Below are 25,848 nucleotides of genomic sequence, written 5' to 3'. Positions count from 1 at the left end.
TTGAATGACCTTTGCTGCTGCAACAGTGTTTGCTACTCCTCCTATTTTTGTGTCATCTGCAAATTTAACAAGTTTGCTTACTATACTAGAATCTAAATCATTAATGTAGATTAGGAATAGCAGAGGACCTAATACAGATCCCTGTGGTACACCACTGGTTACCTCGCTCCATTTTGAGGTTTCTCCTCTAATCAGTATTTTCTGTTTTCTAGATGTTAACCACTCCCTAATCCATGTGCATGCATTTCCTTGAATCCCTACTGCGTTCAGTTTGATAATTAATCTTTTATGCAGGACTTTGTCAAAAGCTTTCTGGAAATCTAAATAAACCATGTTGTATGCTTTGCAATTATCCATTGTCGATGTTGCATCCTCCAAAAAATCAAACAGGTTAGTTAGACATGATCTCCCTTTCTTAAAACCATGCTGACTGTCTCCCAGGATATTGTTACCATATAGGTAATTTTCCATTTTAGATCTTATTATAGTTTAAATATAATAGAAGTCAGGCTTATTGGTCTGTAGTTACCTGGTTCGGTTTTGTCTCCTTTTTTTGGTGGATCAGTATTACATTTGCAATTTTCCAGTCTGTCGGTACAACCCCTATGTCAAGAGGCTGTTGCATGATCTTGGTTCACAGATTTTACACCTCACATTTGGCTGAACACCTCAAGATACAAATTTAGATAACACATAAAGCTGTTTTTGAGGAATAATTTTGGAAAGCTCTTTTGAGTTGTTATGAGGGAAGTTATTGTGTTCTAGTACTTTTTTGCCAGTGTTTTACCTCAGGTTTTTTTTTCTTTTTTCTAACTACCAACAACATATATTTCTGTTTGTTGCATAACATGCTTCTGGTTACTACAGTTGGAAACCTTTTTTATTAGTAATGATGATGTATGAATTTCCCTTTTTTAACACTTATGCTCTATATTTTGGTCATCTTACCAGATATCCTTTACAGATATCCTTTGCACCAGTGGAAAGTTAAATGTGTGCTCAACAAAACGATATATAGGTTTGCTTCGATACACTAAAAAGCGGATATAGTAATTGTGGTTAAAGGACTGTATTGCAAAATTTGAGGAATTCCTGTGGCCAGGGAGGTGGCAACTACCCTTGGCAGCAAAGAGGTTAAATAGCCAATCTGGTGAAAAAATGTGAGACTACAGAGGATCCAGGGAATTCTTGTTGTCAAGTAGCCTACTAATAATAGTAATAGTAACATGCAAATTATTATTAATCCTGAGTTTCCTGATCAATTTATTTCAAATATGACTGAAAGTACAGCTTTACTCTCACCCCTGGACTGGGCCTTAGTCAGATTTTCATGTACTGTTTTACTAACGTTGGTAATTATATCCTTAAGGTTAAGTAAATTAAATTCCAAGTTTTCCTCTATTTTTTGTTGCTCCTCCCACGTCTTTGGCTGTCCAGTATTCCCCTAGGTTGTCTCTCGTATAACAATTCAAATGGGGGGAACCTCTATAATGGCAAACATTAAATAAAGAATCAGAGTCCGAGTCTACCATCTTCTTGAATAACCTTCTATTACATATGTTTAAGAGTTTTATTGAACCTTTCTATGAGGCCGTTAATCTACGTGTGATACACTGAGATTAAAATACTTAACCCTTTGTGGTCCATTTATTCCGCGCGTCTCAGGCGCGTCGAGTCCAATTTATTTTCACACGCGCAGTTTATTTTAGACGCGCTGTTTAAAAGTATTTTTTTCACAGTAAAACAGGTTTAAAAGGCACTGCATATCAACAGGACACTCAGAACTGCATCTCCAGCCCCGCCCCACCCCTTGTTCACTGTATTTTCATATACCTCTTCATAGTCGTGCATACCGATAAATCATCTCCTGATCACTCGTTTTATCACCAAACTCCTCAATAATGAGATCCAAGTCATTATTTTATTACTATAACATCTCAAAAAGCTCTGCAAATGTCTGTGATATTCTCTGAGTGCTGGATGCAGAAGCAGCTATCTTGTTTGTTTATGTCCGTGTTATCTCTGTGGTGCCGGGGCTATGTGTAATGCTCAGATCCGCCTTTTTTCGGCTTCTCTCGGCTCCTATCGGTCTCACTCGGCCATTGAATGGTTTTCTCGGCTTTTTCCGGAGAAATAATGACTAGAGACCGGTGTTTCTGATGATGTCGAAAGGGTCCAACATCGAACCAGAAAGGGAAAATTGTAATGTCGGATCTGGTCCGACATAGTACCGCAAAGGGTTAATCTTAAGCAGTTGCCATAATTTATTCATCACATTATCCGTGAATGGAGTACCTTGATCCATTAGGATCTCCTTGGAAATCCCTACCCTGGAAAATATCTGCACTAATGCTTTGGCTAAAGGGACAGTCTTGGGATGCCTTGTAGCATCGTCTAGCACAACCAAAATATACTGGAACCCTGACTTTGATTTCTCCAGAGGACCTACTAAATCCATAGCTACCCTATCAAATGGGACATTGATTATAGGTAACAGAACAAGAGGAGCTTTTAAGGGCTTTTTCCCCTGACACAAATTGACACTTGACCTTTTCATCACTTTTTCTGAATTCCTAAATGCCTTCCCAACAAATGATTATGGGCTAATTTAAGGACCATGTTCTTTAGACAAGAAGGGACCACCAACTACTCAGTTATTTCACCTAGGCTGTCAGCCTTTTCTTCAACATTTTTCATAATGAAATGAGGAAATATTACCCTCTCCCAATATTCCCTACTGATTTGAATCTGATTAAGGTACATTGCAAATGTGAGTCCTTGTACTGTTCCTGCCTAAAATACCTTCTATAGATTCCTAACCTCCCAATCTGTACTCTGGATTCCCTCTGTTGCTGATGGGCCATCTGAGTGACTTCTATTGGGTTCTGGGTCACATTGTACAGACATACTTTTACCCTTCCTTTTCCTTCCAGCACTCCCTGAACCTAGGACATGCAGCTTTGACTGTAGGTCTTTCTATCTTTACCAGGAGTAGCCAATATTTCCTCATCAAATGGAAAGTTTGTTCACAATGTTTCATTCTCTCACTCATTATCATTATCTATCCTTGTAGAAACCCTGGATTGGTCTACAGTAGAAACATAAACCTCCTTAGCTGTACAAAGAATGTACAGTCACGACCAATTATTACAGGGTAAGGTAAAATAGGCAACACTCCTATTTTTAAATCATACTCCATCTTTCCAATTTTCATCCGTACTGTAGTAGTGAGGTATGTTTTAATATCCCCATGAATACATAGTACACACCTCTACATTTACTGATATTTTTGGGGGGGCACTAAATTGGCTGCAACTAAAGTTTGTCTTGGCTGGTGCAGTATTCCTCCCTTCTACCTCTAGGGGTATTACATAATCTGGGTTAGCTGGATCATGGGTAGACAAATTTGTGCTTGTGGTAACTGAATTGCATTCCATCAATGGGATCCCAACCTTTTTCTCTCAGTAGTCTAACTAATTTATTATTATTATTATTATTATTATTATTTATTTCTTAGCAGACGCCCTTATCCAGGGCGACTTACAATCGTAAGCAAAAACATTTCAAGCGTTACAATACAAGTAATACAACAAGTAATACAATAATTTAGACTGTCAAGGATGCTTAGTGTCTCCAATTGTCCCTTTGTCCCCAGCCCAAGGGGGTCAGGGGTTGCGTCTTGCTCCTAATTGTCTCCTGGAATGTTAGCTTCCCAAGTTCTTTGGCCGCTAGGTGCCACTCCACCAGGTTGATCAACACGTTGGAGTCGGCTGGATCTCCTTGTCCAACCCATTCTCACACCGTTGGTGGGTGTCCTCTCAAGAACCGATCCATAATGTGTGACATATTCCCTGAATATGATAATACATGAACATGTATTAATTATATAACTGGACTAATTCATGAAACTGCTGTGTCTTAGGAAAAAAGCAAACTGCTGTGTCTTAAGAAAAAGGGCCCCTTGGTTCCTTGCAGGCATAAAAATGTGCATTATAAATATCATATGGGAGATACTGAAATTGAAGAAGGGAACTATGGAAAAAGACCGAGGAGTTTATGTTGACTCAAAAATTTCTTCATCTAGACAATGTGGGGAAGCTATAAAAAGGCCAACAAGATGCTCGGATATATTGTGAGAAGTGTTGAATTTAAATCAAGGGAAGTAATGTTAAAACTTTACAATGCATTAGTAAGACCTCATCTAGAATATTGTGTTCAGTTCTGGTCACCTCATTACAAAAAGGATATTGCTGCTCTAGAAAGAGTGCAAAGAAGAGCAACCAGAATTATCCTGGGTTTAAAAGGCATGTTGTATGCAGACAAACTAAAAGAATTGAATCTATTCAGTCTTGAACAAAGAAGACTACACAGCGATCTGATTCAAACATTCAAAATCCTAAAAGGTATAGACAATGTCGACCCAGGGGACTTTTTTGACCTGAAAAAAAGAAAAAAGGACCAGGGGTCACAAATGGAGATTAGATAAAGGGGCATTCAGAACAGAAAGTAGGAGGCACTTTTTTACACAGAGAATTGTGAGGGTTTGGAACCAACTCCCCAGTAATGTTGTTGAAGCTGACACCCTGGGATCCTTCAAGAAGCTGCTTGATGAGATTCTGGGATCAATAAGCTACTAACAATAAGCTACTAACAACCAAACGAGCAAGATGGGCTGAATGGCCTCCTCTCGTTTGTAAACGTTCTTATGTTCTTATACTGAACTATGTGACCTACTGATTAGAGGATCGGCACCTGAACTGGATTAGGCTGAGCGGATAGTTGAATTATGTACAGATAATTCACACGTGCAACAACAATGGTTTTCAAGCAAGGAAGACATAAACTAGCGATGTCCCAGTGGAAAAGGACATTAAAACATCAAAGGACTGTGAGTTTAAAAAAAGGCAAGATACACAAATGATTTCATGAAGGTGGCTATTTAGCAGAGTGAAAAAGTCTATAAATATCCAATTAAATATTATTAGTAAGAGAACTAATCAACCCAGATAAACATTAAATGATCAATTATTGAATTGTTCCTACAATAAGCAAAATCTCAGTGATCCTGCTGGATTTGTTGATCTCCGCTTGTAACCAGTTTCTGGTCAGGTGAATGAGGTCAAACATTTGTGACCGGGACACTTTACCCTCTGACCCAGTCAGACCAGGATCTCCTTCTTCAATAGGTGGTAAGTAAGCCTCCACATCTTCAGCGGCTGTCATCTTTTGCAGCACAAGCTGGCCCGTGTGGGTCGAATAGTTTGTTGTTGTTGTACCAAGGTGGCTTTAACAAGGGCTTTCATCTTGTCCTCCATTGCTCATATGTGGGAGGCCGTCTGTCACACTGCTGCCACCACGTGTAATGTATTGCCCTCTGGGTACACTACGTAATCCACTTTTATGTCAGTAACTCAGTAGGCTCTCGAAATGTGGATCCCAGGGTGTCAGCTTCAACAACATTACTGGGGAGTTGGTTCCAGACCCTCACAATTCTCTGTGTAAAAAAGTGCCTCCTATTTTCTGTTCTGAATGCCCCTTTATCTAATCTCCATTTGTGACCCCTGGTCCTTTTTTCTTTTTTCAAGTCAAACAAGTCCCCCGGGTTGACATTGTCTATACCTTTTAGGATTTTGAATGTTTGAATCAGATCGCCGCGTAGTCTTCTTTGTTCAAGACTGAATAGATTCAATTCTTTTAGCCTGTCTGCATACAACATGCCTTTTAAACCCAGGATAATTCTGGTTGCTCTTCTTTGCACTCTTTCTAGAGCAGCAATATCCTTTTTAATAATGCCATAGCGTATTTTTATTTACAATATTTACAAACAGTTAGCAGGTGTGTTGCCACTGTAATGCTTTAAAAAATAAATAAATAAACAAACAAAACCATTATAAGGGTCCTAGACTCACTTATGAAACACCGTTAATTAACTGAATCTCCTTACTCCTGTTTACCCTGACAAGAAAAAAAATCCTTATTCTCATTAGTTTTTTTATATTTTAACTCCTTCCATACTCTTTCCATACTCTCCCTTCCATTAGAGACTGATTCATTTTCACAATCAAGGTGAGGAAGGCTTAAATCACCTTTTGCCTCACTTGGAACAGCACCCTTGGTTTCACTTGCCCTTACTAAAGATGGAGTGCCTGTTCACTATTCCCCAGTTCCCAGTATCTCCAAATTAGGGGCATCATTTGGGGGGGCGACGGGCGACAGGGGCGGCCAAATGGCAGTTTCTGTGAGAAGTTAAAAGACATAAAGGAAAGTGTTCATGCTTCGGGACTTCGAAAGTGCAGCGACTAGCCTGACAATGTAATGTTGTTGAATGAAACATTTTCTTTTTTCTTACCAAAAGCTGCAGTGATACTAAGTACTATGTTTTGAAATTGTTCTGCCTAAAAAATGTCATAGCAACAGCCTCTCCCAAGTTATAGCGATTATTTGTATTTGTTGAATTTCACAATTAACGATAACAGGTGTTGTGTTACAAAAAGAAAAAGAGAAAGGTACGTTTTACTAATAATTCTGTTCAAGTGTTCTGGGAACTTGTCAGTAAAAGTGCTTAGGTTATAACATCTATCATGTCACAGCAACTAAGCAAATAGCTAAATAATGGCCAGGGCCAGTGTTAGCACTCGGGCAACCCGGGTAAGCGCACGGGGCCCTGACGCCAGAGGCACGTGCAGAAATAAAATTGGAAATACTGTATGAGTAAATGTCCTATTTCTGTGCCAGCTATCCTATTCCAGCAGCCTTTAGGACTAGAAATATTTAGTTTTCACTCAACTAAACTGTATGTGTGCAGTGCAGTGAAACTTTTCAGTTCTCCCACCTTCTTTTCCTCTTTTCCTTTGACAAGCGTTTTGTCGAGCCTCACTATCATAACGTCTGTTATTATCAGAACGCCTGAACACCTATTATAATTATACGATTTTAAACCATCAAAAATGAAACATGCCGAATTTCTGGAACCTCCAAATAAAAATAAACTAAAATCTGAATGTCAAAAACAGAAGGAAAAGACTACGAAAACAAAGAAAATAAAAACAAATGCAGTAAGTACGCTGTCAAATTTTCTATATGTAAATTAAAAAAATATTATTTCTGTAAAGTGTATATTCTGTTTTCTGTTAAATGTGTACTAAGTAAGCTACAGTAAAAAAGAAAATGCACTAAAATCATATACCAGTAGTTTAACATATTTTTTTACTATTTTCACACTGTACAGTAATGTGTAAAAGCAGCAACATGATTTTTTATGTGTTACTCGTATGTTATGTTAAAAGAAAGTGTGCTACAGGTATTCATTTGATTTGTGTATATACCTACTGTACAGATTTTTTACTTTTTTTTTTTAAACTCATGTCTCCAGACATGTCCAGTTTAGCGAGGGACTACTAATTATGAAAACCTTTTTGATAGCAAAATATTTTATTTTGGGGTGAAGGTGGGGGGCACTGGAGGTCCATTGCCCGGGGCCCCCAAAAACCTGGCACCGCCCTGATAATAGCCAGTGTCATATTAACTATTTAAGAAGTCAAAGAGGGGAACGAAAAGCTAAACTTGCGCCACCGGTAGATTCTCTTTTTGAGCTGAAATTCTAAAAGGATACTTGCTATACTTATACTCAGGGCTTAAATTCAGCCGGAGCTGAGCTCTGGTAAATATTTCTGCATCTTGACTTCAGACTGCAGCTGTTCTGTAGTGAAAACAATACGAAATACAGCTTTACCATAAATAATTATGAACATTTATTTTCACAGGGACTGTAGCAATTTATTTTCATGGCAATTATTATAAGTGAAAATATTAACGTACAGTATATGGAGAAGCAGCATAACAACAAGAACGCCACTTCTGTATCTGTATGTGTACGTCTGTACTTCCTTTCCCAGGTTGTTGCTAGTGTAGTGCTGTGTCTGCGTGTATCATGTGCAACTTGACACAATGTATTTGCTTTGTTTCCGTGATTTAAATAAGTCCGTACATAAACATGAAACAAGATATCGGTTTGGTTGCCTGAGAATGTACACGCGTCACTAGTTTGAAACATTATAATGAATTAGAACATAAGAACATAAGAAAGTTTACAAACGAGAGGAGACCATTTGGCCCATCTTCCTCGTTTGGTTGTTAGTAGCTTATTGATCCCAGAATCTCATCAAGCAGCTTCTTGAAGGATCCCAGGGTGTCAGCTTCAACAACATTACTGGGGAGTTGGATTCCAGACCCTCACAATTCTCTGTATAAAAACGTGCCTCCTATTTTCTGTTCTGAATGCCCCTTTATCTAATCTCCATTTGTGACCCCTGGTCCTTGTTTCTTTTTTCAGGTCGAAAAAGTCCCCTGGATCGACATTGTCAATGCCTTTTAGAATTTTGAATGCTTGAATCAGATCACCTCATACTCTTCTTTGTACAAGAATGAATAGATTCAATTCTTTTAGCCTGTCTGCATACAACATGCCTGTTAAACCAGGGATAATTCTGGTCGCACTAGAGCAGCAATATCTTTTTTGAACACAATATTCTAGATGAGGTCTTACTAATGCATTGTAAAGTTTTAACATTACTTCCCTTGATTGAAATTTTTCACAATATATCCGAGCATCTTGTTGGCCTTTTTTATAGCTTCCCCACATTGTCTAGAGGAAGACATTTCTGAGTCAACATAAACGCATAGGTCTTTTTCATAGATTCCTTCTTCAATTTCACTATCTCCCATATGATATTTATAATGCACATTTGTATTGCCTGCGTGCAGTACCTTACACTTTTCTCTATTAAATGTAATTTGCCATGTGTCTGCCCAGTTCTGAATGCTGTCTAGATCATTTTGAATGATCTTTGCTCCGCAACAGTGTTTGCCACTCCTCCTGTTTTTGTGTCGTCTGCAAATTTAACGAGTTTGCTTACTATACCAGAATCTGTCATTAATGTAGATTAGGAATAGCAGAGGACCTAATACTGATCCCTGTGGTACACCACTGGTTACCTCGCTCCATTTTGAGGTTTCTCCTCTAATCACTACTTTCTATTTTCTACATGTTAACCACTCCCTAATCCATGTGCATGCATTCCCTTGAAACCCTACTGCATTCAGTTTGAGAATTAATCTTTTATGCTGGATTTTGTCAGAAGCTTTCTGGAAATCTAAATAAACCATGTCAATGCTTTGCAGTTATCCATTGTCGATGTTGCATCCTCAAAAAAGTCAAGCAGGTTAGTTAGAAACGATCTTCCTTTACTAAAACCATGCTGACTGTCTCCCAGAATGCTGTTACCATATAGGTAATTTTCAATTTTTGATCTTATTATAGTTTCCATAAGTTTACATATAATAGAAGTCAGGCTTACTGGTCTGTAGTTACCTGGTTCGGTTGTGTCTCCCTTTTTGTGGATCGGTATTACGTTTGCAATTCTCCAGTCTGTCGGTACAACCCCTGTGTCAAGATTTCCATTACACGAGAGTAGATGTTAAAACTTCATGCTGATTTGAACTCGGCTCTCGCCAAGATAAGCACCAACTAAGACGTAGCTTTACAGTAAACTAATGTGATCCATATGTGTCTCCATCCATTTACGTTTCCTTCCATATGATGATGTAGATATCCTTCTGTCTGGTGTTAATGGCTGAAGTGTAATGCTGGCTCCAGGGATCAGCTTATTTTGCCTCCCTGGCGCATCAGCACACACAACGGCTGCGATGCTGGCTCCGGGGATCAACCAAAGTGCGGCCTCCCCAGCGCATCAGCATGACAACCGTCTGGATTGAGCTAAGTAGGGTACATCTCTGGGGTTTTCAAGTGGGCACCTTCCATCCTCAGTGTTTCGTCGACTAGCCCACGACACCTCAAGAGGGCTCGACGGTGATTCTGGCGTCCCAGCATCACCCCCCTCCGTCCCCCACTCAACTCAGCCCAGCTTACTTACCTGTCCCCAGCCAGAATCTTTCCGTCTCAACCACAGCCAGTTGCTGCTCCTCTCTGCTGCTTCAGGTAAGTTCTTCACTGTGCGACGCAACTCTTGGCCACTGAATCCGACGTCTCTGAGAAACCGGGTTGTAGAGTGTGCCACAAATCCTCGACAACCCACTTCCACTGGGTAAACCCGAACTCTCCATCCTCGCTGTTCCGCTTCAGTGGCTAGTTGAGCATACCGCAGTTTCTTCCTCTCATACGCCTCATCTACAGCATCCTCCCATGGCACTGTTAACTCTACCAGGTGAACAAGGCGTGCTGATCCAGACCACAAGACAATATCTGGTCGAAGGTTAGTGGTGGCAATCTCACGTGGAAAAATAAGCCGTTGACCAACATCTGCCAGCATTTTCCAGTCTCTAGCAGCTTCCAGTTGTCCTGGGCGAGAATTGGTTTTAACACCTTTTCTTGGTGGTTGCTCTCCTGGGCGGAGGAATGTTGTCTTTTGTGTGTAATGTTTTGATGGAACAGGTGACAACTTATTGGTCATGTTACGCTTGTCTTCCAATGCTAAGGCCAAACATCGCAGCACCTGGTCATGGCGCCAAGTAAACCGTCCTTGGCTAAGAGCCACCTTACATCCTGTCAAAATGTGCCTTAATGTTGCAGGTGATGAACACAAATGACATGAGGGATCCTCTCCTACCCAGAGGTTTAGGTTCTGTGGTGATGGGAGAACATCATATGTTGACCTGATGAGGAAACTGATCCTGCTCTGTTCCATTGACCATAGGTCTTTCCAGCCAATCTTGCGTTGTTCCACACTCTCCCATCTCATCCATTCTCCCTGCTTGGCCTGGGAAATGGCCTTTATACACCTCATCCTCTCCTCCTGCTTTTGCACCTCGTTGACTACCAGCTTCCTCCTTTGAGCTGGGGCTGCCTTGTGCCATGTAGGAGGAGTTGAACTGAAACCAAGACCCCCTCTTCCATGCTGAACTTGCCCCATGATATCACCAATCCGAAGGGCAGCCTTTGCATCTTCCACAGCTTTCTTTGCCGCCCTCTTTCTTCCAGTTTTCAACACAGGTGCTGCCTCCCTTACGCATTTATCGCGTGACTCTACTAAAGTCATTTCCAGTCTGACCTTGGCGCACTTAAACTCCTCGGTTAGAGCAGAGACTGGTAGCTGCAGTATTCCTTTACCATAAAGTCCCACTCTGCTGAGGCAGCGTGGAACTCCCAACCATTTCCTGATGTATGAACTGATTAAAGCTTCCAGCTTCTCTACTGTTGTCAAAGAAACCTCGTACACAGTCAGTGGCCACAGCAACCTCGGCAGTAGACCAAACTGAAAGCACCAGAGTTTTAGTTTACCTGGTAGAGCGCAGCTGTCTATGCTCTTCAACCCTTCCACTGCTTGTTGTCTAACTTCTCCCACACGAACTGTGTCCTTTAGATCCCCGTCGTACCATCTCCCAAGACTCTTCACTGGCTTCTCAGACACTGTTGGTATTGCCTCGCCATTAATGAAGAATGTTTTATCTACTACTTTGCCTTTAATTATAGAGATGCTCCTTGATTTAGTGGGCTTGAATTGCATTCGTGCCCATTCAATGTTATTGGTTAATTTGCCCAATAATCGATTAGTGCAGGCTACTGTTGTAGTCATGGTTGTCATGTCATCCATGTATGCTCGAATTGGTGGTAGTCGCATTCCAGAAGCCAAGCGCTCTCCTCCTACTACCCATTTTGATGCCCTAATGATTACTTCCATTGCCATGGTAAAAGCCAGTGGAGAAATGGTGCATCCTGCCATTATTCCAACCTCTAGGCATTGCCATGTAGTGCTGAATTCTGAAGTTGAAAAACTGAATTGCAAATCTCCAAAATAGGCTTTCACTAAATTTGTTATTGTCATCGGTACACTGAAAAAATCAAATGCTGCCCAAAGTAGTTCATGTGGCACTGAACCATATGCATTAGCCAAATCCAGGAATGTCACATGGAGCTCCTTCCTCTCCTTTTTAGCGGATTGAATTTGTTGCCAGATCACATTGATGTGTTCTAAGCAACCTGGGAAACCTGGAATGCCCGCTTTTTGTATTGAAGTGTCAATGAAGCAGTTCTTTAATAGGTAAGCTGACAATCTCTGAGCAATAATGCTGAAGAAAATCTTGCCTTCTACGTTTATTAGGGAAATGGGACGAAACTGACTGATGCTTGTAGAATCTTTTTCTTTAGGTATAAAGACTCCACCTGCTCGGCGCCATGCTCTTGGTACAACCTGTTTTTCCCATGCCACTTTCATCAATTTCCACAGAATTCGTAGAACTCCTGAAGCACTCTTGTACACTCTGTACGGAACTCCATTAGGCCCTGGAGATGATGAAGCCCTTGCTTTTTTCACAGCTTGCTCTATTTCTTTCCACTTAGGTGCACAGTCCTCCATTTGGTATTCTGGTGGATTGATAGGTGGGATGTCTGACGGAATTGACATAGGCTCCTGCCTTTTTGAATCTGTATGTGTTTCCTCCAAATATCTCTCCAGCTCAACCTTAGATGCTTTTAGTGTGCCATTCTTCTCACTAGTGAATAACTTCTTTACAAATTTGAATGGGTCTTTATAAAAGTTAGCTCTCGCACGCTCCTTCTTTTTGTAGCGTTTCCGTAGGCGCTCAGCTCTGCGCAATGTTGCAAGCTTATCTTTTATGACCCTTTGTAAGAGATTGAGTCCCTCCTTCTGACTTTGTTCTGCTCTTCTCCATTGGTTCCTCAGCTGTCTCCTTTCTCTAACTAAGCGTTCAATCTCTTGCTGCCGTCTAGACTTTCCAGGAATAGTTTGTACTTTTTCCTTCCTTTTTTGAACTCCAAACCTCTCACTTCCATATGCGTAGATGATGTCCCCAAATTTATCCAGCTTCTTTTCAACTGTTCCACTTAATCTTTCCAATGCAACGCAGAGATCTGTGTTTACTGTGTCCCATGCAGTTTTCTCACAAGCTCTTGGCCATTTAACTCCAGGCTTGTGCCCGTTGAGGTTCTTTTCTCTCTTATGCTGGTTTGTCTGACCGGGTTCACAAGGATCATTAATCTCCATTTATGACCCCTGGTCCTTTTTTCTTTTTTCAAGTCAAAGAAGTCCCCCGGGTTGACATTGTCTATACCTTTTAGGATTTTGAATGTTTGAATCAGATCGCCGCGTAGTCTTCTTTGTTCAAGACTGAATAGATTCAATTCTTTTAGCCTGTCTGCATACGACATGCCTAAGGTTTACAATTTTAGAAAAGCAAACTATGAAGGAATGAAACAGAGACTAACAGAAATAGATTGGAGTAAAATAGAGAAAACATCCACAGAAAAAGGATGGCTGTTTTTTAAAAATGTAGATTTCCATTACACGAGAGTACATGTTAAAACTTCATGCTGATTTGAACTCGGCTCTCGCCAAGATAAGCACCAACTAAGACACCAACTAAGTTTGCTTACTATACCAGAATCTAAATCATTAATGTAGATTAGGAATAGCAGAGGACCTAATACTGATCCCTGCGGTACACCACTGTTACCTCACTCCATTTTGAGGTTTCTCCTCTAATCAGTACTTTCTGTTTTCTACATGTTAACCACTCCCTAATCCATGTGCATGCATTTCCTTGAATCCCTATTGTGTTTAGTTTGAGAATTAATCTTTTTTGCGGGACTTTGTCAAAAGCTTTCTGGAAATCTAAATAAACCATGTCGTATGCTTTGCAATTATCCATTTTCAATATCCTCAAAAATGTCAAGTAGGTTAGTTAGACACAATCTCCCTTTCCTAAAACCATGCTGACTGTCTCCCAGGATATTGTTACCATATAGGTAATTTTCCATTTTGGATCTTATTATAGTTTCCATAAGTTTAGCAGAGTCAGGCTTATTGGTCTGTAGTTACCTGGTTCGGTTTTGTCTCCCTTTTTGTGGATCGGTATTACATTTGCTATTTTCCAGTCTGTCGGTACAGCCCCTGTGTCAAGAGACTGTTGCATGGTCTTGGTTAGCGGTTTGTAAATAACTTCTTTCATTTCTTTGAGTACTATTGGGAGGATCTCATCCGGCCCAGGGGATTTGTTTATTTTAAGAGCTCCTAGTCCCTTTAACACTTCTGCCTCTGTTATGCTAAAGTTATTTAAAACTGGATAGGAACAGGTCGACATGTGGGGCATGTTGTCCGTGTCCTCCTTTGTAAAAACCTGTGAAAAGTAATAATTTAATATATTTGCTATTTTTTTCATAATCTATGATTTTGCCATTTGTGTCTCTTAGACATTTAACCTCCTCTTTGAATGTTTTCTTGCGGTTATAATATTGGTAAAACATTTTGGAATTGGTTTTAGCCCCCTTAGCAATATTGATTTCTATCTCTCTCTTGGCCTTTCTAACTTCCTTTTTGACTTGTATTTGCAGTTCCAAGTACTCTTTCTGTGTACTTTGTTTTTGGTCCCTTTTAAACGCTTGTAAAGTGCCTTTTTTCGCTGAATATTATTTTTTATTGATCTATTAAACCATTTTGGCCATTTTGTTTTAGATTTAGATTTGTCTACTTTTGGGATGTAATTGTTTTGCGCCTCTAGTACTACATTTTTTTTAAAAAGCCATCCTTTTTCTGTGGATGTTTTCTCTATTTTACTCCAACCTACTTATGTTAGTCTCTGTTTCATACCTTCATAGTTTGCTTTTCTAAAATTGTAAACCTTAGCTTTAGTCATTACTTTTGGGGTTTTAAAAAATACTTCAAATGAGACCATGTTGTGGTCTGAGTTTGCCAATGGCTCTCTGACCTGTTTTAGTTATTCTTTCTTCCTTATTTGAAAAGACTAAATCAAGGCATGCCTCCCCTCTAGTTGGTGCCTTGACAAATTGCGTTAGGAAACAGTCATTTGTCATTTCCACCATTTTAATTTCGTCCGTTATGCTCCCCACCGGGTTCTCCCATTTTGTACGGGGGAAGTTGAAATCCCCCATTAGTATGGCTTCTCCTTTTCTACACGCATTTCGAATGTCATTGTACAACAGATTATTTTGCTCAACGTCTGAATTTGGCGGTCTATAGCATGCTCCTATTATTATGCCCTTTGAATTTGTATCCATTATTCTGTCCCATATTGATTCTGCATTGTTTTCTTTGTCCTGATTTAACACCTGGACTTCAAGACTATTTCTTATGTATAGCGCTACCCCACTGCCTCTTCTGCCCTGCCTGTCTTTCCTATACAGTGTGTACCCACTAATATTATATGGCACTTGTGTGGAGTAGTGGTTAGGGCTCTGGACCCTTGACCGGAGTGTTGTGGGTTCAATCCCCAGTGGGGGACAATGCTGTTGTACCCTTGAGCAAGGTACTTTACCTAGATTGCTCCAGTAAAAACCCAACTGTATAAATGGGTAACTGTATGTAAAAATAATGAGATATCTGTATAATGTGATATCTTGTAACAATTGTAAGTCGCCCTGGATAAGGGCGTCTGCTAAGAAATAAATAATAATAATATTCGTCTCCATCACTCTCAGACAACCAAGTTTCTGTAACACCTATCACATCGTAGTTACTTGTTAGTGCAGTACCTTCAAGTTCTAACATTTTGTTTCTGAGACTTCTAGCATTAAGATAAATACATTTAATAGTTGTCTTATCTGAGTTGTTGCCCTTGTTTTGATGTGGTCTCCCTTCTGTTTTTTTTGTTTTCTCCCCCCTTCCTTTCTAGTTTAAATGCTTCTGGACCTCCTCAAGGATCCTTTCTCAGAGTAGATTGGTTTCCTTTCTGTTTAAGTGCAGTCCGTCCCACCTATATAGATAGTTCTTGTTGTAGAATGTGCTCCAATGTTCAAGAAAGGTGAAGCCTTCCTGTGTGCACCACGATTTTCAGCCATGAATTTTGATTTTGTATTTCCAGCTGTCCATATGGTCCTTTGCAAGGTGCCAGCAGTATCACAGAAAATACCACAGTTTTGGTCTTGTCTTTTTTCCTTCCTAGCTCTCTGAATTTGTTTTGAGGGTTCTTGGTCTGTCTCTTCCAATGTTGTTTGTACCGATGTGGATGACTACTACCGGGTCGTCTCCTGTTCATTCTAGGAGCCTGTCCATGTTCTCAGTGATGTGCTTGACAGAGGCTCCTGGAAGGCAGCACACTGTTGTAGTAAGGGGGTCCAAACTGTGAACTGAACTTGCTGTGTTTCTCAATGTGGAGTCCCCAACGATCATGACCTCCCTTCTTTTTGCTGCCTGGCCAGCACTGTTTATAGGGTCCTGGATGTTGTTCCTTTCATTCTCTTGATGTTGGTTTTGGTCATCTAAAAGTTGAAGTGGCTCAAATTTGTTGGCTGTCTGGATTTCTGGTGGTTGTGTTTGACGAAGTTTCTTTTTTTCCCTGCTTCTGCCTATCTGAACCCAGCTGTTTCGACTCTCTTCCATCTCCGTGGTGGCTTTCAGTCTGCTAGGGGTGTGGACTTCCATGAATTGTGGGTGTGTCAGCTCCTCAAGCTCCTGTTGCTGTCTTATTTCCTCCAGCTCCTTTTCTTGCAGACTTACTCGTTGGAGCAAGCCCTGGATCGTGCGGCACATTACACAAACTTGGTTGAGCTCTGTTGGGTTTTCTTGGATTTCCCACATCATGCAGTTGTCACAGATTACTGGCTTGAAGACCATGATTTTTTTTTTTTTTTTTTTTGTGGAAGTTTAGTTTAGCTTATGCAGCTGTCAACCTGCTTTCAAACGGCTTCTAACTGCACTGTACTTGTCCACAACTGTACTTTTCCCACAATGTCGCTTCCACACACCTAAGGCTTTATACATTCTTTCATAACCTCCCTTGATTCTTTTAGCCTCCTCACTATGCCAGATTACTGTCAGCAAAGTCTTCTACAATATTGCTCCAATATCGAGTTATTGATAGATCTAATTTTCCAGTTCTGCATTATCTCCTCTCTTAAATACGATACCAGCTAGGACATTTCCTGTCTTCATTGATTTGTCAAAAATCAGCACCAGCTTGCTTCACCGGATTCGCCTTCCAGTGCTTTACTGCTGTCTACATTTCATCTGTAGCAAACTCCAAGTGTCAGACCTTGGTTAGCTATATCCAGATTGTCTCTGCTATCCTGACTATCCCTTATTATTATTATCATTTGTTTATTTAGCAGACGCCTTTATCCAAGGCGACTTACAGAGACCAGGGTGTGTGAACTATGCATCAGCTGCAGAGTCACTTACAATTACGTCTCACCCGAAAGACGGAGCACAAGGAGGTTAAGTGACTTGCTCAGGGTCACACAATGAGTCATTGGCTGAGGTGGGATTTGAACCAGGGACCTCCTGGTTACATGCCCTTTTCTTTAACCACTGGACCACGCAGCCTCCTCCTTATAAAGAACCTAAACCCAGTAATTGAGTATTTTTCACTGTCATTTGGGGTAAGCTAAGTTTCTGAAATACCAATTACATTATTGTTTTCAACCTCAATTGTAGCTTCTAGCACCAAAAATTGTAACATTTAGGCTTGATTATGATTTATCTCATACTACTTTGTCCCTTTTTAAACCTGGTCCAATTTTTCGTGCAATGTATCCCAGGCATTTGTCTAGCAGTTGCACTATTAATTAAAAGAGGGAGTACTAAATTACAGCAGTTAAAATCTGCACAGGGATACAATATATATAAAGATTCCACGGTTTCCAATAACTAGAGTAGCACAGTGTCTACAGAGAAGTAAGTTCCTTGCTAAAGAATTAAGGTCCCTGCTAATGTGTGTCTTTGTTTTCCTTTTTCAGTTACGACCCCGCACTGAATTAGGGCAGGATATCCTCTCTGATTGCCTCACTATCCAGCCTCTTCAGCCTGGCAGTTCACCAAATGACACAGGAGAGAGTGGTATGGGCCAATCTCCAGGACCATCTCATGACATGTACCCAGGTATCCTTTTTATATCTCCATAATATATATTAATGTCTATGGGAACAATTCAATAATTGATAATTTAATGTTTATCTGGGTTGATTAGTTCTCTTACTAACAATATTTAATTGATGTGTTACAAAGATCGATGATTTACTATGAACACACATTCACGCGCAGACACAAGGAATGTTCAATTAATAGTAGTATTTTATAAAGCATACAAATAATAAACAGAAATCAGAAAAGTTAAAAAGTAAATCTCTCAATCTCTAACAGAACACAATTAAAAACTCTCACTGCCTTAACTTGACTAGCAAGCAATTGAAATATGACACCGCCTGTCTCCTCACACACAAACTGCAGCACGAGCAGGCTGTGACGTAGCTAGTCGCTCACTCACACACACACGCCCACATCCAAGCACAGAGTAAATCTGAGATAATGCAGACAATCTGAAAATATATCACATTAAGCTCATTAATGGTATATAGATTAAATATATGGCAAGTTTACTTTTAATGAAATTCTTCATACAACAATATAAGGTAGATTACTTATAGTTACTTCATCAAGTTTCACAAAAAGTTATTTCACACGCAAAGTGTGCAAAGTAAATAATTAACAGTACAATTCTATGTGAATGTGTTACAATTAATTAATTTAGTTCCATGAAAGGAAAATGCAACTGGAATTATACTCAACGGTTCCTTGAAGCGTTCAATTCTCGATAGTATCAACAAACAGCTGCAACAAAGTCATCAGTCCTCGGTATAGGATCCACAACAGCGCCCATCCACTCTGTCCTCTTCACTGAATCTTTAGCTACGCTGGTAGCAGGGCACAGTTTCTTTTGGATACTGTGGTTTTAGGTGTACCACAGTCCCAGACTGGTTTGTCTGATAACAGTCGCTGTAAGTTTTATTGCAGTCCTCCAGCCGGGCCTCAGTCTCGTTGCTTGTGGTCGCTGACTCGCTTGCAGCTTGCTTCCTCATCTTGGGTCCGTTTCAGACAGAGTCCCGTCTTGATTCCGTTTTTAGGCAGAGTCCCGGATTTGCAGCTTTGCTTAGCAAAGTGACAGCACCTTGTTTAGCATTTGGTGTGGAGGGCAAAATGTTCAGTTTTGCCACTTTCATGAGATCATTTGTGTATCTTGCCTTTTTTTAAACTCACAGTCCTTTGATGTTTTAATGTCCTTTTCCACTGGGACATCGCTAGGTTATGTCTTCCTTGAGTGAAAACGATTGTTGTTGCATGTGTGAATTATCTGTACATAATTCAACTGTCCGCTCAGCCTAATCCAGTTCAGGCGCCGGTCCTCTAATCAGTAGGTCACATAGTTCAGCATGTCTGCCAGGAACCAATTGGCCCTTTTTCTTAAGACACAGCAGTTTGCTTTTTTCCTAAGACACAGCAGTTTCATTAATTAGTCCAGTTATATCATTACTACATGTTCGTGTATTATCATATTCAGGAAATATGTCCCACATGTCTCTGCAGAGTTAAAAAATGGTTAACAGCAATGTTATAAATATCATATGGGAGATACTGAAATTGAAGAAGGAATCTATGAAAAAGACCTAGCAGTTTATGTTGACTCGAAAATGTCTTCATCTAGACAATGTGGAGAAGCTATAAAAAAGGCCAACAAGATGCTCGGATATGTTGTGAGAAGTGTTGAATTTAAATCAAGGGAAGTAATGTTAACACTTTGCAATTCATTAAAAAGACCTCACCTAGAATATTGTGTTCAGTTCTGGTCACCTCGTTACAAAAATGTTATTGCTGCTCTAGAAAGAATGCAGAATAGAGCGATCAGAATTATCCTCGGTTTAAAAGGCAACGGCTGTACCTGAGGCTGGAGAGGTCGGGACAGCAACGGCTGCCAGAGAGGCTGCGGATATGGCGACAACAAGGACTGTACCTGAGTTTGGAGAGGTGGGGACAGCAATGGCTCTATCTGTGGCTGGAAAGGTGGGGAAAGCAAGGGCTGTACCTGATGCTGAAGAGCTGGTGACATTATCTGAATAGTACTGCCGGGGAGCAGTTATTCTTCATGTTGTGTGGCTCTGTCCACTCTCTAGAAAGATCATGTAAGAATCCTGCAGGTTTTTAGGCAGACGGATGCGTTCTGTGCAATTTAAGGTCTTGATGCCTGTGGCAATGTGCCCTGCCCCTGTGTGCATTTCTGTGTTATATGTTGCGTGTGGTGTGTTAATGTTGGTGTATAGATATATAAATGGGTGTGTGGAGCACTAGTGTTTAAAATGTATAATTGTATTTAGGCATGGGGATTGCACTTCACTTCACATGCATTTAAAGTATTTAATATGTGAGCACGGGGTTCCACATGATGAGTTCATGTGCTGGGATTCAAGTAAATAATTAATTAGTAATTGAATCCCTACACAACAATATATATAGATGCACAAAGCACTCACTCGGGGTTGTGTGTTCGGTGAGTGGAGAACGGGTGTGGAGAGGAAAGAAAGTAAACTAAAATAATAATTGTTAGAAGTATTTGTACTCACCATGTTTGTTTGTCTGTTAGTCCACCGTTTGTTTAGTGTTAATCCATTTTGTTTGTCTATTTATTTTGGCCTCAAGTCCTGTTTTCTGTTTAAACCTTTTATTTTGCAATAAACGTACTGAGCGCAACCATTGCGACTCAGTTTCACTCATCACTACTGCCTGTCTGTGTACTCCTTTCTGGTCTGACGTCATCCCTGCTGCTAGCCTGTCACAATGCCATATTGGATTTGTTGTCGCTTCTTCTCTCTTCTGTCTGTCAGGCACATCTTTCAAGTCTTGTCAGTTCTTACCTGAATTAGATAGGAGATATTTGGATCAACCACCAAAGGAAAAAAAGATTTCTGAAACATAATAAATAGAATTCTGTATAGTGATTTGGATATCTGAAAATGTATATAATAATCTGTGATATACTAAGAGTATTTATTAAAAATGAAATAATAACAATAACAGGTTACATGCATTTCTAAATTGAATTGCCCAAAAGTTTACTCGGAATGTAATAAATAGAATTCTGTACTGTACTGTGTTGACGAGTTGTACACATAAACAATTACGATATGAATATTACTAAAGTTGTAATATTGTAATGTTGTTGTTTTTTTTTTTTTTTTTTTTTTACCAGCTTTAGACTACTCGCTGTGAGTCGTATTAATTTATTTATGTTCTCAATTTCAGGCGGATTGATTATCGTCATCAGTCATGTCTTATACTTTCTAAAATATATTGTTATTGACCCATTTCATTAACAAAAGTTAAATAACTTTTTATTTTACTCATGGATGTTCAACTGCTGCCTGATACATTCTTATTTAGGGGCAATTAAAGTACCTCTAAAGTTGTACACATAAACAATTACAATACGAATATTACTACAGTTGTATTGTCACTGTATTAATAATGTACTGTATTGTAATGTGTTTGTTTTTTTTTTTTTTACTGGCTTTAGACTACTCGCTGCGAGTCGTATTAATTTATTTTCTCAATTCAGGCTGATTGATTATCGTCATCAGTCATGTCTTATACTTTCTAAAAAATATATTGTTATTGACCCTGTGGGAGGGTGCGGGTATTCACTGACACGGGAGACAGAAATGGTAGTTGACAACACCACACAGGTGCTCGGTTTTATTATTTTCTTTTTGTACTCTGGTGAGGTGTACTGATTTCTTTGAGCCCGTAGAGGGCGCTTGTGGTCCGTGGTCTGGCTACCAGCTATGGTATCCAGAACCAACGGGGAATACCACGGCAGGGTACTCAGCTACAGTCCGGCACTCGCAGGTGCTCACAAATTATAAAAACGAAAAAGACAAAAAGAAACAGGGAAAATAAAACACAGTAAGGAAAAACTACAAAATAAATGTGCTGCACTTCGCAGCGTGAATCTCCCCAGTCGCCGCTGCCCGTACGACCCGGGACTCCGTCCTACACTCTGCTGTCTCACTGCACAACAATACTGGGGCTGCCCAACGATCCCCCACTTTTCCCTTTCTTTCTTTAAAATTATTTTCTTTGATTTTTCTTTCCGGGCGTTTGTTATCCTCCCGTCTGTTGGTAGTCAAAGCGAGACCGCCTTGCTCGCTGTTCCAGTTTAAAGGGGCAGATCTGAGGAAACAACAGAGTGTTACTTTATAGGTTAGCAATCCCATTAAAGTCCGCCTCCCAGCCACTCAGAGAGGGGAAAAGCACACACACCCTCTTCCCCACCTCTCCGTGTCACCGCCATGACTGGCAGGCAGACCCAACGGGACTGCCGCCCCCTTCCTGCAGCATCGCGCATGCGTCAGACGGCCAGTCCAGGTCTCTCCCTGTTACACATCCTCCCTCTCAGAATGGCACCACCGGTCCATTCGAAATCCTACACCCCCATGCCTTCCCGAGAGAAAAAATCAGCATTTAGATGGAGCTTACCTGCTCGGTGGACAACCCTGAAGGCATAGGGCTGCAGGGCCAAGTACCACCGCGTGATTCTGGCATTGTTATTTTTCATCCGGTGAAGCCATGCCAAGGGGGCATGATCTGTCACCAGGGTGAAGTGTCGCCCCAGGAGGTAGTACCGGAGTGACTCGACTGCCCATTTTACCGCGAGACACTCCTTCTCGATGGTACTATAGTTCTTTTCACGGGGAAGGAGCTTCCTGCTGATATACAGGACCGGGTGCTCGCTTCCCCGCACCTCCTGAGACAACACTGCCCCGAGACCTGTCTCTGACGCATCCGTCTGCAGGGTGAACCTCTTGCTGAAATCAGGACTGCACAGCACTGGCTTGCTACACAGCCTTCGCTTCAGAGCGAGAAAGGCCCTCTGGCACGGCTCCGTCCACTGAACCGTATTTGGAGCAGCCTTCCGGGTGAGGTCTGTCAAGGGCGTAGCGAGCGTGGCGAAGTTCGGAATGAACTTCCTATAATAGCCCGCTAGTCCCAAGAAAGAGCGCACCTGGGTTTTGGTCGTAGGGACCGGCCAGTCAGCCAAGGCTTTCACCTTAGCAATCAGCGGTCTGATCTGGCCGCCCCCTACTCGATACCCCAAATACTCCGACTCACTCTTCCCAATGGCACATTTCTTTGGGTTAGCAGTGAGCCCAGCCTCCCGCAAGGATTGCAATACCGCCGCTACCTTACACAGATGACTCGGCCAATCCTCACTGTGGATAACCACGTCATCTATGTAAGCAGCGGCGTACTGCTGATGGGGCCGCAAAATGCGATCCATCATCCGCTGGAAAGTGGCTGGTGCTCCGTGCAACCCAAAGGGCATGGTCCTAAATTGGTATAACCCGAAGGGAGTCGAAAACGCCGTCCTCTCTCTGGATTCCGGGGTCAGGGGTATCTGCCTGTACCCCTTCGTTAAATCCAGTGTCGTCATAAAATGAGCCGTGCCTAGACGCTCCAGCAATTCATCTACCCGGGGCATGGGGTAAGCGTCAAACCTCGATTTTTCATTAACTCGCCTGAAGTCAATACAAAATCGTGTGGACCCGTCTGGCTTATCCACTAAAACAATTGGACTGTTCCAGTCACTTTGGGACTCCTCTATTACCCCCAGTCTGAGCATTTCGTCAATTTCCGTTTTTATTACCTGTCTTTTGCGCTCAGGTATGCGGTACGGCCTCTGGCGAACTAGCTCTCCCGGCTCAGTCTCAATGTGATGGTGGGCTTTTTCGCCACCACAGAAAGATCAGGTCCCAGGTCTGTGACGTCATCCGCCTGCGCCACTACCAATGCCTCCGGTTGCAGCCAGGGCTTCAAGAGGTTTATATGATAAATGTGTTTCTCTCTCCGTCGCTCCGGCTGGCAGATCTCATAGTCCACCTTCCCAACCCGGCGTGTAACCTCAAAGGGTCCTTGCCACTTAGCCAGAAGTTTCGACTCAGAACTGGGTAATAATAGAAGTACTTTATCCCCCGGCTGAAATGTGCGCAACCGGGCTCCTCGGTTGTATTGCGTCTCCTGTCTGTGCTGAGCCTGCTGCAAATTGTCATGCGCCCATTTTCCCACAGACTCAAGACGTTTGCGCAGGTCCAACACATACCGGACTGTATTAGTCGAATTGTCCTGCTGTTCCTCCCACATCTCTCGGACCAGATCGAGCACACCCCGGGGTCTTTGCCCATACAGCAGCTCGAATGGCAAAAAACCCGTGGAAGCCTGGGGTACCTCTCTGATCGCAAAGAGAAGGGGAGGAATCAGCTGGTCCCAGTAACGCACATCACTATTAATAAATCTGCGCAACATGTTCTTAAGGGTTTTATTAAAGCGCTCCACAAGACCATCGGTCTGAGGATGAAACACCGAGGTCCTGATGGTCTTAATCCCTAAAAGTTTACATGTTCCGCGGATTAGTCGGGACATAAAGTTGGTGCCTTGGTCGGTTAGTATTTCTTTGGGAATCCCCACTCGGGAAAAGACCTTCACAAGCTCGTTGGCAACAGATTTGGCTGAGGCAGAGCGAAGGGGAATGGCCTCGGGATAACGCGTGGCGTAATCCAGAATGACCAATAGGTGTGTGTATCCCGCCGCACTCCTCTCCAGCGGCCCAACCAAATCCATTCCAATACGCTCAAACGGAGCTTCCACTAGGGGCAACGGCACCAGTGGGGCTCGTGGGACGGCTCTAGGACTAGCCTTCTGACACTCCCCACAACGTTCGCAAAAACGTCTGACGTCACCATCCAGCCCCATCCAGTAGAACCGTGACACAAGCCTTGCTTTAGTCTTATCCCTACCCAAATGACCAGACAAAGGAATAGCGTGAGCCAGCCGCAGTAAATCCTCCTTAAAGGGATGAGGAATCAGCAACTGGTGACGCACTTCCCCGGTCTGGGGCAATTTGTCAACACGGTACAGGAGGTCTCGAGCGATTTCAAAGTGAGGGTACGTGGCGGCGCGTCTGGGCTCGACCACCCGACCATTAACCACCGCTGCTTGGTCAAAGAGCCTGCCCAGCACGTCGTCACGCCCTTGCTCGAGTCGGAAGTCACGGGAACGAGCTAAAAAATCAGCTCCCATGGCTTCCAGCTCGGGATCAGGTCGGTCCTGAGCGGAGGCAGCCGAACCAGACCCCTGCGCTGGCTCCGCGGTCTCCCCCCCAGACTCTTCACCAGCCCTCATTCTTAGCAGCCCGGCGCTCCCGTTTAGTTTTACGGGGTTTAAATTTATGACAAAATCACTCCGGGTCGCGAAAGGGAAAGATCTCTCCAATTACTTCCTCTTTCTTAGCCAATAGGGAGGACGGGGCCGTCAGGGCAGCCAACCAACTTTTGAATTGCCCACAGTCCCGTCCCAGAACTACCGGGACCGGCAATCGAGGACACAACCCCACCTGCACCTGTGTCATCTGCTGGCCAATTTTCATCGTTATGCTAACCTTAGGATAAGAGCGTACATCCCCATGAATACATTTAATATGCACCCGACCCAATATTTGTTTATGCCCCGGTGAGATTAGGCTATCCTGTATTAGGGACTGACCACACCCTGAATCCAGGAGCGCCTGGGTTTGTGTACCATCCACGGTTACAGGAATAACAAAACCCGTCTGCTGGAGTGACTGAGGTAATTGAACATGCTTACCTGGTCGGCTGAGGTCACATTCCATCACGGGGCAGTCCCGCGCGATGTGGCCCACCTCCCTGCACGTCCAACACCTTGGTGGGCTGGTTTCTCGTCCCAGCGCTTCAACAAGGGGTGGAAACACTGGAGCCATCAAAGGGGCTCGACGGTAAGGTGGCCGCGCGAGACCCCAGTCCGACACCGCGGCAGCCCGTGGGTAACCCCACCCTGCCCCAGTTCCCGGGCCGGGAGCTCCCGCTGACACCCCCCGTCCAAATACCTGTCTACCCCTTCCCCCCAGTCCCTTCGCCTTCTCCGGGGCCAGTGGAGGGGGTGATACAGCAATTGTACTCCTTCCAGGCAGTCTTGCTGGCATTGGCTCTGCTGCCTGGTACTGTTCCGCCATTCGACCGCC

The 25,848-nt window shown here is 42.3% G+C and overlaps 1 protein-coding gene across 1 annotated transcript in view; it reads left to right on the top strand.

Annotated features, from left to right (window-relative positions):
- glis3 (GLIS family zinc finger 3) overlaps positions 1-25,848 on the top strand; it is a 287,369-nt gene that overhangs the window by 179,382 nt on the left and 82,139 nt on the right. The window contains exon 7 of the mRNA XM_059026109.1: positions 17,726-17,867. Coding sequence (XP_058882092.1) covers positions 17,726-17,867 — 142 coding nt within the window. The remainder of the gene's footprint in view (positions 1-17,725; positions 17,868-25,848) is intronic.

The sequence above is a fragment of the Acipenser ruthenus genome, chromosome 1, assembly GCF_902713425.1.
Source record: "Acipenser ruthenus chromosome 1, fAciRut3.2 maternal haplotype, whole genome shotgun sequence".
In the NCBI taxonomy this organism is placed as follows: Eukaryota; Metazoa; Chordata; class Actinopteri; order Acipenseriformes; family Acipenseridae; genus Acipenser; species Acipenser ruthenus.
Note: the sequence above shows the minus strand (reverse complement) of the source record. Positions and strands in the feature narration are given on the sequence as shown.